Consider the following 12,507-nt stretch of genomic DNA (forward strand, 5'->3'; position numbering starts at 1 on the left):
GCAATGAGTTGATTCTCTCACCACTCTCACTGAGCAGAAAGAGTGAGTGCCCTCACACCAAGACACAACAGAGAAAACACATAAAATAAAACAAAAAAAATATATATGAAAACAAACAAAAAGTTTATATATATATATATATATATATATATATATATATATATATATATATATAAAAAACATATAATACGTTTTTTAATCCCCAGATGTTTTCTCCAAACCTTAATGAATGACAGAAAATTGCGTCTGGATAATATTTCATAGAATTCCACAAATTTTACCTTTAGTTTTTAATGAGCACAGCTATACATCTTCTACTTGAGACAAATAAAACTTCAACTTATTTTTCATTTTTCATTGATAAGTGCAAGGACAGAATTTTGAATTTGATATTAGAAGAAATCTGCATTAGGATTATTTTACTGTTTTTAATTCAATGAATGAGATGCAGTTGTCTTGTTGCCATTTCATGATTTAATTTTTAAATTGCGTCTTATTTCTTTTATATCATTTTTGCTTTATCTCCTTTTTTTTAATCCCTTTTTCGATTTTTTTTCTTTTTTTCTTTCTCATTCATTTGTTTCAAAATAGCTGTTTATTGTTTTTTACTTCTTCCTGCTTATTTATTTGACTGCTTTTAATTACTTCTACCCGTTCTCCTCTGTAAATTAGACTATATAATTGCACGTATTCACCATTAAGTGGCTGACGTGAAACTGAAGATGACTACAACTCCCAGCATCTCGCTGGTTAACGGAAGCGGGGATCTTTGGCAGATGGTTGCCTCGTTTGATAATCGCGTTGCACACCGACTGAAGACCGAGACGGGCGGTCATATAGGCTACAGTTTAAATTCAGGTTGTAAAAAAAAAAAGAACACCGCCCTCCGGGAAGTGCAGTGACGTCGAGTTAACGTAACGTGTTACTGTTGACGACCAACCACCGTGTCGACGTGCGAGTTGTCATGGTTGTTTTGTGGCTGTTGAACATAGCTTAGCATAGTTAGTTTATAATAAAGCGGGATTTAACGTGTCCTACGCATCAATGAAACCTCTTGACTCAGACGAGGAGGAAGAGGAGCAGCTGGGTGCTTATCATAAGGAGCTGAGACGTACGTTAATGTTCTACACTGCTACATTTGCTAACTAGAGAGTCAAGCATACAATGGATAAACGTGTAATATAAATGCGAGGTTCAACTTTGATGTTTTCAAAGTACTTGAGTTTTAACCATTGAGTTGTGTCTTTGAATCTGGGATACCCAAGAGGAAAGGGCAGGACATGTCACTTCCACCTGTTGCTCAGTCAGCCTGTCCTGCAAATGAATCCTGATAGGCTACTTCTTCAGAATAAGTCATTCTTTGGTGTCAAACTCAAATTTCAGATTGCTGACACAACTCATAATCTCTGACGTATTTCCAAAAGCAAAAGCCAGAACAGTTTTCCTGTACTTGAAGCCAACTGCATGACTTCAGAAGTGACATTAAACACACCTTTTTCACATCACACGTTTAGTTTTTTTTCTTATAATAATAATAATAATAATAATAATAATAATAATAATAATAACTTTATTTATATAGCACCTTTTAAAAACACAGGTTTACAAAGTGCTTTGACAAACAGCAAGAACAAAGCAAACTAAACCAAACACAGAAAAACATTAACAACAGTAAGAATATAACAGATGCAAAACACCAAAAATAATTAAATACAATTCAACAGAAAAGAACCCAAAGTGCACGATACACAACCAGTCACCTAATACACCTGTGCTTCCTTCACAGTGTCTTGCCATGATACCGGCTTTGAATTAAAAATAATAATTGAACAGGCATTTTGATTTGTGTTAATTGTGTTTTTGCCTGCACAAAGCTGATATCGATTTGATGTTAATTATTTGATAACTTCTGCATTAATAATATTAGAGAATGAAATATAATATGAAATATATTTGATTAATATTTACAGTCTATGGTCTCCACTAATTCAGTTTTATTAATTTGTTGTTTTTGGAAAAGTTGGTTGTCCAATCTTTTAATTGTTTAATTTAGCAAAAATCAACGTCCTGCATCTTTATCTGTCATGGGCCGCAGCAATAATATATACTGTTGGACACTGGTGTCTTATCTGTGTTGCTTTCAGAGCGAGCCAACCAGAGCATACAGCAGCTAAGCAGTACTTTAGATCAGCTGTCACCCGATGGAGAAGAGGTGGAAGGACCCAGAGGCAGCGATGGCAAAGTCTTCACCGCCATGTCCGAAGACGAAAAGGTTGCATGGAGCCAAAAGACACAGAGTGAAGCAGGTGACTTAGCAACAAAGCTGTTTGACTTCTGTCTGAAAAAGATTATGTATTGCAGTACCTGAGGATTTCCTTACTCATTATCTTGTCCTATGTAAAATGCTCATGTTGTGTGTGTGTGTGTGTGTGTCCGTGTCATTTGCAATTTTTAGTTAATCAGCTGAAGAGCATCTTACTGAAGCAGTGCAAAGATAGTCCTTCTTCTCTCTCACCTTCAAAGAAACATTCTCCATCCAAGGTAGAGCATGCAAGCCAATATTTGGCTAAATATAAAGTAGACCTACATTTTTTATGATATCATTCATTTGCCTCTCATTCTGCTGCTTTTTGCCACATTTTTAATTATCACTCTACTTTCTTCTGTTAGAGGACACAGCAGGAAGGAAGGGGCAGTTTACCTGCCTTTCAGGATCTGGTCCCAATTCACAACCAGTCAGAGTACATCCAGCACCTGGAAGCTGAGGTCAAATTCTGCCAGGTATGTAAGCAAATTAACGTGTGTCTGTGTGTTCTTGTATTGATTTTTATTTATTTATGTGGGGCTGATTTGGATAGATTTGAAATATTTCCTCATCTAACTTTAGGAGGAGCTGCAGGGTCTGAAACAGCGGATCAGAGTGGTGGTGGTGGAGAATGAGAAGTTGCATTCAGAACTCAAATCCAAAGCTGTGAATGATTCTCTGAAAGACTATACCATTGGAAACGCCACGGTAATGTCTGTGTGTGAATATCAGATGTTTTGAGTTGTATTGGTTGTGGTACTGTTTGTAATGTATATACATTTGAACAATTCTACAATTCACTTAGCGGACGCTTTTATCCAAAGCGAGATTTAACATCATACATTAGGATAAAGAGCATTATTCATGTATAATGAATTGATAGGACAGCTGCCGAGAGACAGGGAATGTGGGAAGGAGAGAGTGGAGCAGAAATGCATCATAGGGCCAAGACTGGGAGTCGAAACATTGGTCGAGCTAGAGCCCCTGAAAAAGGGGCACCTGCTCTACAGACTGACCTAAAACTGCACCCTAAAACTTACATTGTTTAAATGAATGATCTTCTTGGGAAAAGTGGCTCAGAATCTGTCCTGATGTGTTCTTTAGATGAACGAGAGTTTGGCAGCCAATACAGCCCACAGTGTGCTGCAGAAAGCAGAACACACCACATTGAAAAACGAACTGGTAAGGATGATGGATTTGTTCTCTCCTCTACTCTTGTTACTGCCCCCTTCTCCCCCTCCATCTCCAATCCTCATGGTTCAAAGCAGCCATCACATTTTTTCAACATCATAGGTTTTTGTGTTGTGTGTTTCTAGACAAGAAAAGCTAGACTGATTCTCTGTAGAAAATATGAAATAGTTTTTGTTTTTCGGTTGTTAAAGGAATACCATTTGGATCATAATGTACTATGCATTTAGCTGCAGTTTACTTCCAGTGAAATACTGATATTTTAAGATGCAAAAAAACCACCAAACCAAAAGCAATGTATACATGAATGTCTCCAACATATTTTTATGGAAAACTGTACTGATTCACTGTTTTTCTAAAGTTCTTACCCTGTTGTTAAATGTATTTGTTCACCAGGAACAATTGAAAGTGATCTACCAGGCCCAGATTGAGAGCTTAGAGGCTCAAGTCATCTCCCTCAGGTCAGTGTCACTACCATCTTTTTTTAAACTCAATTTTATGCGTCAGCATGAGAAGAGCAATGCTTCTTTCCCTCCCTGACCCATTTTCTCTGTTTTTTTTTTCATTTCCATCTTTTGCTTCCATCCTCAGGAAGGATCTGTCGATCAGTCAGAAGGAGTGTGAAGAGGTCAGGGTTCGTCTGAGACACAGGGAGAAACAGGCTGCAGATAAACAGAGATCTGACAGGGCCCCACATGTTGAAGGACTGTGTCTGAAATGTGCACAGCATGAGGCTGTGTTGGCTGGGACTCACACAAATCTGCATTTCCAGGCTATTGACAGGCTCACAAAGTTAGTGATAATATTAACATGTACCCAAATACTTTCACTTTTAAAACCAAGTTAGCCACAGTATTCCTGGTGATATAAAAATAATTACCTTCATGTGATTTTTACACTTGTCGTGCACTCTCTTGTTTGTCAAACTCTTAGGGAGCGTGATGAGTTACTGGTGGCTCTGCGGACCGTGCGGGCTAGTCAGCAGGAGGCGCAACAGAGGGAGTGGTCAGCCTGTCTCCAGGTCAAACAGGCTGTGGAGATGGCGGAAGAAGCAAATCTGTACAAAGCTAGGGTAAGAGAAGCCTTTATACACACCATTCTTCTATTTGCTTAAAATAATATATTTACATTATTTCCACTTGTACATTTTGTTTACACTTCATACTGTGACCTGTTACCTCCTGCACACCCTTTTTTATCTGTCTGTATGCATGCAGGTGGAGGTGCAGTATCAGCAAATTTCAAGGGAGCTCGCTCGCCAGAGGGAACAACGAGAAGAAGAAGCACAGGCTTTGCAGAAGAGACTGGCTGAGGCCAGAGAGGAGGGTCGAGCTGAGGCTCGTAAACAGAAAGAGGAGCTGGCGCATACAGTAAATGATATTATACATATGATGATGATACATCATAATGATACAGTTTGATTTAATCCCTTTCTTAATGTGTAGAGAACTTTTGTATATGTATTTAGATACAGCATTGTACTTAAATGGTGTTTGAGAAAACCATGATTATCGTTCAGAAGTAAAACGTTGATATTACTTTACTTTACGTTGATATTGACATTGTTTCATGAATAGTGGCAGTTCTATTAGAAGCCTTTTAAAGAGTCTGATGTTAGTGATTCAATTTTAGAATCTAAATGCCAAAATAAAACTTGCTTGTGGGTCTGTTCTTTCAGTTGTCCAGCCTCTCCCAGCAAGTTGCGGAGTTGGAAAGCCAGCTCGACAGAGCTCAAAGAGATAAGAGCTCGCTGACCAATCAGCTGGAAGATACTCTTCATAAACTAACCAGTCAGGAACAGGACAATACTAAGGTATACTGTTGCCATTGTGCTACCAAATCTTTCTTTTTTTTTACTCATTGTTGCTTAAGTTACCTTAAGCAATTTGAATAAACATAGTTCAATACAACTTGTTAATAAGGCTTTTTATGGTCTGCATCTTTTAATTGCAATGCATTTTTTAAGCCACTAGATGGCAGCAAAGGTTAATCTATTTATGCTACGGTAAATTCAACATAACTTCCATTTCCCCACATACACCCATAGATTTACAACATAATATTATTTAAACTTGTATAATTCTCTTGAATTGAACATGAAACTCAGTTATTTAATTTAAAGTTAAGTAGTGACAATTTTGCCCTGTAGTCAGCAAAGTTGTGCATGTCCTGCTTAAGTGTCTTGACCACACAGTATTAATAACTTACTGATGATAGTTGGGCCCTGATGTTTGATACATATTGAGGGAAATGACCAAACACATTTTCAGTGTCCCAGAGTCACAACATTTAAATAAGTGGTGTTTTTTTACTTGCTCCAATAAAAAATAAAAAAAAGCACATAGAATAGAAACTTAAATTACTTTCAGTTCTAATAGAGATAGTAGAATAGTATTTTATTCACTTATTTGAGTGCTTTCAGGAGGAAGGTGTTACTCATATACTGTATTTAGATCATTCAAATATTAAGTGAATAGCACAGTCTGACTACATTTAAATACCTGCCAAGATAAGGAAAGGGAAAGGTGATAAAAAATATGTTCTCATGGTGAAGGAAAAGGGAAAAGACAGAATTAACTTTTGGTTTATCAAAGGACTTTCTGTTTTTAATTGTTGCTCATCATCTTTAGGTGTGTGTGGATCTACGTTATCTGCTCAGCCAAGCCCAGCTGAAGAAAGAGGAGACAGAGAGAGAACTCAGAGAGATCAAAACCAAGACCAGCAGACAAATGGAAAAGGCTGCACAGGTACAGTATATCAGCTTTACATCCATTGGTTAGTGTCAATTTTTCAGATCCATTGGACTATATCAGTTGTTTTCTTAGATAGCGAGTTGTACTGTCAGAAAAGTATTTTTTCTTAGGATCCCCATTAGCACCAGCTTGTGCATTATTCTTCCTGGGTTCCAAACCACATACAATCATACTTACTTATACACAAATCATTTAGTGGGAAGTCAGAATTTTGTACTGAAGTTTAAGAAATAAAATCAAGAACTCCTAAAATATTTTTTTATCATTAACAGTTCGACCAAGCATCAGTTGTCTGATAAAAATAGTAAGTAAATATGCTGTGCAATAGAGAAAGACATCACAGTTACACTTTTAAATTACACACGGTCTGTAGAGTGCCTCATAAATTGTTTTCAGACTTGCACTCCTTAAAATTTCATAGAAAAATTTGGACAGCTTGTCGCTGAAATCTTCCTGTGTGTTCACACATATCCTTCAAAGCGGGAGACTTTAATGTCAGACGGAGTTAGTTTCTCTAAGCGCATAAGGTGGGTTGTTTTGAAAGATTTCCTCACCTCCTCTTCGCTCTCTCTGACCATCTCTGCGGGACAGGAAGTGGAAAGGCTGAGCTCAGAGCTGGTTGGCTGTCAGAGGCATCTGGAGGCTGTCCAAAAGGACGGGAGCCAATGGCAGGCTGAAGTCCTGAGCCTAGCAGAACAGCTGGCAAATGCCCAGCGCCAACTGCACCTCACCAGGTAGTACCTAATCCTATTATACATGCCACCACACTCACATGTACACACACATGAACACACACACACACAGCACTCCCCTCTGCCCAGCTCCTGCCCAGCTCAGCCCAGTCCTGTCCAGTTCAGACCAGCACACCAACTGTACCGCACCAGGTAACACCTAATCCTATTATACAAACCACACACACACATAAACACACATAAACACACATGCGCACCGCTGTGCCATGGTCCCGGTACCAACTGGACCTCACCAGGTCACCTCTAATCCTGTTAAGCATGCCACAACATAATGCAACAAACACACTAGCACACTTACACACACAAACACAGTGCCTGGTCTTTGCCACCAGGCCAGTGCCCAGCCCAGCAACAGCTCCAGCAGAGCCAAAATGACGCCAGAGCCCTTCTTCTGTCACACACACACACACACACACATATATAAAAAGGGTGGCTGATGGTCACTGGACAGCCTGGCCTCGGTGCCACCTGCCAGTGCCCTGCACCCCTTCTCACGACAGGCGCTACCGGCTACCCTCCCTCCTACCTCCATATTCTTTCCTTTTCATTCTATGTCTGCATCTTTCTATCTTTTCCTCTCAGTTTTCTATATCACTTGGTATGCTCTTCTATTTATCCCACCTGTTCATACACTCCACTATGATATATTTTGCGTGCAATTCTCACCTCTAGCACTTAGCCGTCCATCCTTTTATCCTCTTAACATTTCCTTTCCCCTTTTTTTCCTTCCTCTCTTTGCCGTAATTTTCCTTTTTTCCTTCCACTCTTTGCCGTATTTCTCCTTTTTTCCTTCCTCTCTTTGGCGTAATTCTCCTTTTTTTCCTCACTTTTCTTTTACATTCCTCCCTTTTTTTTCCTTCCCTTTCCCTGCCATCCGCTGGCTGCAGGTCCCCTCAACACCAGCCACTGCCACACTGCCAGGGCCATGCCAGCCCATGCCAGCCGCCCAGGGCACTGTCTCACCCCCGCTGCCCTCAGCCGAGGTGTCTGAGATGGGCACAGATGTGGCGGTGGTGCCCTGTGGTGCTTGAGGCTGCGGGGATGCAAGTTTGTGTAATCGGCATGTGTGTGTTTGTCCGTTGGCTTGGCAATGTGTGTGTATGTGTCCACTGCAGCCCCTGGCTTGATCTGTGTTTAAGTGTGTTTGTCTATCAGCTGGCCAGCGCTAATACAGAAGCTGCAAGCCGAGCAGTCGTGTGTTTTAGGGGATGAGGCTAGGGCTGTGTGTGTGTGTGTGTGTGTGTGTGTGTGTGTTCGCAGCCAGCTGTGGAGAATGACATGCATATTAATATGGCAACATGATGACTTTGACCTGTACGAGAGGAGCCACTGGACGAAACCATTTAACTGCCATGTGTGCGGGTGTATGTGCATGAAAGAGTTTATAGTTTTATCTCTCTGCAGATGCTTACTGGGTGTTTGACAGCTGTTGACTTGGCCGAGCATGTAGCCATTCAAATTCAATTTTTGGCATTTATTGGTAAAACCATTTCTGACACTGATATTTTATCCGTAGTTTCCTGCTTCAGAGAAAAGTGAAGTCTGAGTTTTATAAAATCAAATTTAACGTCAAACTTAGGGTTTAAACTTTTTTTAAATCACAGTTGTGTTCAATAAATTAAACAGCAGATACAGCACAGGAACTACTTTTAAAGGCTTGCATATTGTGTTCCAGGGAGAGCCTGTAATATTTTATAAAATAGAGTCTGCAGGCCTCCATTTCTATGGCGCTTATTTTGCTAAGTGGAAGGGTTGCATTAAGTTTAAAAAACAAACGAACATATCTTTAAGTGTCTGAAAAAATATCTTTAAATCACAGATTTAAAGATACTTTAGGCATTGTACTATTGGTACATGAAGACACAGGAAGGAATTCCTGATTTAGGTCCACCTTAAGCGATATGCATATAGACACATCTCTGAATACAAAGGTATGGTTGCAATATTAGTGCAAAACTAAGTGAATTTACAAAAGGGAAATTGCATGACTATTACTTCCAGTCTTGATTAAGTATTTCTGAGCATTTCAAAGTGGAGATGACTTTAATAGATTATGTATGACTCACGATTTGGGTTGGCATTTTAGATTAGTTAGAACACTTTCGGAAATGTGAAAATTGCTTAAAAACCCACATCATTGATTGTGAAAGCAAAGAGTCCTCACACATCAAGGATCCATGTTGATGTTTGTCTTTAAACATAAAGAACGTAGATATAAAAATCATACATTAAAACCCAGCACTGTGTCATCAAACGTTTTGAATATCATAGGAAAAGGACAGTTTCAGCTGGTCAGGTTACCAGTTAACTCAAAGTCCAGCAGTTGTTAATACTGAACAGACAATTTTTATCACTCAGGGTTAAACCGTTCAACTATTTTACCCACCAATGTGTGTTTGCAGGGATTAAAAGATCCAACTTTACAGTATGTTTTTGATAATGAAGGAGGACGTCTCACAAAACAGGACAACTTTTATTTTTGGAGCAGCTTGTAAAGCAAGCATCAACTTAAAACACCCACAACCACACACATCCACATGTCACATACACACCTGCTGAGCTTTGGTCACAGCCTTTGGACGGCCTCAGGTCAGGGCTACGTTTAGAATTTTTCCCTTTTTTCCTCACTCGTCATGTTCTTTTTTCCTTTTTTTCCCCCCTGCTGTTACAAACTTAACAAATAAAACATTGAGTGAGTCTCCCTATGCTCTCTCTCCCTCTCTCTCTCCCTCTCTCTCTCTCTATCTGTTGTCCTTCTGGGGTTATTCCGAGCTACATGTAGTTCATTCGTAGTCATGCCTCTGTTTGCCCTCTCTTGTTCTATACTACAGAGCCATGCAAAGTCTTTGTAGTTGCTGTGTTCTGCTCTGTGTTACCGTTTGTGTGTGTTGATAGAAAGAGTGTGAGATTCACAGTAGCGAGGCTGGAAGGCGTTTGTATGACCAGCCTTGGAAGGCAGCTCTTTGATTTTGTCCCTGCAACTTGCTTACTCCCCTCTTTCATTCTGTCCTCCTCTTGTGGCCCAAATGATCACAGCCCACCTTCAAACAGGGGACATGAAGCACAAATAGCCTCTGCTTGATTTTGGATAGCCCTACCTTCCTTCTGATTAACACATACGTCGTATGCACACATACACACACACACACACACACACCCACACTTGTTTGTACAACTGCACGATTGGAAATGTGCACAGTGATACTCACATCAGTCCAATCCACATGCCTGTACACACAGGCACAAACACACACTCACACACACAGATGCATCCACGCATCCGGGGTCCCATGGCGGCTGGTGTGCTGCGCTGCGCTCCAGGATTGGATCATCAGCCAGCTGTGAGTTGGACAGCCCAGGATCCGTCCTAATCCCCACCACTCTGTTCACATCCCTCTCATGCACACACACACAAACACACATACACACTACAGTCCCGGCCCCAGCCCAGCAGAGGGCTTTACCAAGTTTGTTTGTTTGTTTGCTCCTGTCTTTCTTCACTTTCTTTCTTTTCTTCTTTCCTTGTCTCCATCCGGCCTCATCTCTCCCTGTGTTTTGATCACAGATCCCAAAGGCCACAGTGAAAACTGCCCAGCATAACTTCTGTCTCGATACATGCCAGATAGGCGTGAATGGGTAGATGTGTGTTTGCATGTGTTATTGTATCTGTGGATTGTTGAGACCTGCGTGCCTGCTCTCCAGTTTGGACGAGTCTGTCTGGTCTGTGATTGACCAAATCTTCCATCACTTCTATTATCCCTATGAAATCAAATATCCATGTTCATGAGGATGCTTGCCTGAAGCTGAAGATATTTGTTAACTGAAAACAGTTACTCTGAAAAGTTAACTTGCTGTCTTTCGCTCTCCTAGAACTTGAGACTGTCCATGTCCAAGCCATAAAATCTGTTGATTGATATGAGGTTTTACTTTACACACATGTAAAATAGGTATAGGTAAAATATTTTTTCTAGAGGTAGAGGTAGATAGTTTAAGCTAGTATTCAACAATATGTTTGATGTTGTTGATATTAAATTATTATCTAAATATATTTTTTCGGGGCGGGGGGGGAGAACAGTGTCCTTCTTCTGCATGATCTTCAGAACCATAGTTGTGAGAATAATTGTTTCTTTAGGCTTAGCCTTAGTCTAGGGTTAGGGTTAGCTTTAACCTGGCTCATAGATGCTAAGTAGTTGACTATCTACTGACTATATGAACCATAGTTATGTATTGTGATAAAAATTGCATTACGCTTTTCTCAACCACTGCAGCAGTTCTGGAACCCAATACAGGTATCATTATGCTTTGCTCTGGATTTAATCACATGCTTGTAGGTGCATGAGAAGCAGCAGACAGTTGCAGAGATTATTTTGAGTCAAGCTGTAGAGGAAGCTATTGGTCCAGTAAAGGTCTTAAGTTTGAGGTTAGCCCAAGGGGACTGCTCCCCCATCTTCCACTGAAGGCAGAGTCTAAAATTGACCAAATTATGTTTATTTTTTTATTTTTATGAACATATTTTTATATATATTTATAACATTTTATAAGGTTTCGGAACACATAACAATACAATGGCATCCTACAAGTTTCCGATTAAGCCACCCATCCAACCCCTCCCCCTGCCTACTCCATCCCCACAATGACCAAATGATGGGTTTAAATTCAACTTCTCCTATGAATCAGAAAAAAGCCAATTAAAGAGGTACAGGTATTTGATTTAAAAGATAGAGGTATTCAGAAAGTATCCAACGTTTGAGATACCAGAAAATATCTAGAACATGTCCTCTTTCTGATCTGTGGGTGAGGAAGTTGAGACTGCAGCCTAACAGGTTAATCATTGTAATAGATGTGTTACATTGTTTAAGAACTGATTACATCAGATTCTGAAACAGTTCTATTGGCCATGTATGTAGGCACATGCAAGGAATTTGAGTCCGGGTTTTACATTCCTGTCAATGAACAGGCCAACAGAATTTTACATTACACAGAATATACAGAGACCATCAATACAGTACTAAATGGGGCCATCAGTTCAAGAAAAACAGTTATTGACTGATTACTAATGTATATGTCTATGTTGATAAGTCAGTGGGTGAAAAAGAGGCAGGCAGAGACAACAAGGGCATTCTGATGTCTTTCTGTGACCCTGAAATTAGAAGATGGATGCTGAGAAGCGGAGAATTAAAAAGCTCAAGACCAACCGCTGTGACTTTTAAATACAAAGTTTCCCAAACTCTATTAAACATGTCACGCTGCTGCTCCCTATCTCTGTACGTCTACCTAGCTCTCTCTCTCTCTTTTTCCTCCCCGCAGTTGTCGATTGTGATAGCAAGGTCTGGAAAGGCGGTGAACGGAATCTGTGTGTGTGTGTCAGGGCGGAGAAGTGTAAATGAGGAAGGTGAGGCAACAGATGCCGCGTCCCGCCAGAGGCTCGCTTTGAGCAGGGAGTGAAATCTGGGCGCGACAAAACTGCTGCAAACCAACTCGGCGGGAGGCCCTTGTCCAATCACGGCCC

The 12,507-nt window shown here is 40.2% G+C and overlaps 1 protein-coding gene across 3 annotated transcripts in view; it reads left to right on the forward strand.

Moving 5' to 3' along the window:
- Nucleotides 1-809: 809 nt before the first annotated feature.
- The window catches only part of sdccag8 (SHH signaling and ciliogenesis regulator sdccag8), a 44,118-nt gene continuing 32,420 nt past the window's right edge, over nucleotides 810-12,507 (forward strand). The window contains exons 1-14 of one of the 3 annotated variants that reach the window (XM_065959298.1): nucleotides 810-1,111; nucleotides 2,145-2,306; nucleotides 2,456-2,541; nucleotides 2,671-2,781; nucleotides 2,888-3,013; nucleotides 3,410-3,487; nucleotides 3,890-3,954; nucleotides 4,085-4,285; nucleotides 4,427-4,565; nucleotides 4,711-4,863; nucleotides 5,172-5,306; nucleotides 6,124-6,240; nucleotides 6,838-6,980; nucleotides 7,886-8,225. In XM_065959298.1, coding sequence (XP_065815370.1) covers nucleotides 1,045-1,111; nucleotides 2,145-2,306; nucleotides 2,456-2,541; nucleotides 2,671-2,781; nucleotides 2,888-3,013; nucleotides 3,410-3,487; nucleotides 3,890-3,954; nucleotides 4,085-4,285; nucleotides 4,427-4,565; nucleotides 4,711-4,863; nucleotides 5,172-5,306; nucleotides 6,124-6,240; nucleotides 6,838-6,980; nucleotides 7,886-8,210 — 1,908 coding nt within the window. In that variant the 5' untranslated portion in view covers nucleotides 810-1,044 and the 3' untranslated portion in view covers nucleotides 8,211-8,225. Of the gene's footprint in view, nucleotides 1,112-2,144; nucleotides 2,307-2,455; nucleotides 2,542-2,670; nucleotides 2,782-2,887; nucleotides 3,014-3,409; nucleotides 3,488-3,889; nucleotides 3,955-4,084; nucleotides 4,286-4,426; nucleotides 4,566-4,710; nucleotides 4,864-5,171; nucleotides 5,307-6,123; nucleotides 6,241-6,837; nucleotides 6,981-7,885; nucleotides 8,226-12,507 lie in introns of those variants that run through there. The other 2 variants (XM_020650228.3, XM_065959297.1) reach the window with 2 other exon arrangements.

Source organism: Labrus bergylta, chromosome 10, assembly GCF_963930695.1.
Source record: "Labrus bergylta chromosome 10, fLabBer1.1, whole genome shotgun sequence".
Taxonomy (NCBI): Eukaryota; Metazoa; Chordata; class Actinopteri; order Labriformes; family Labridae; genus Labrus; species Labrus bergylta.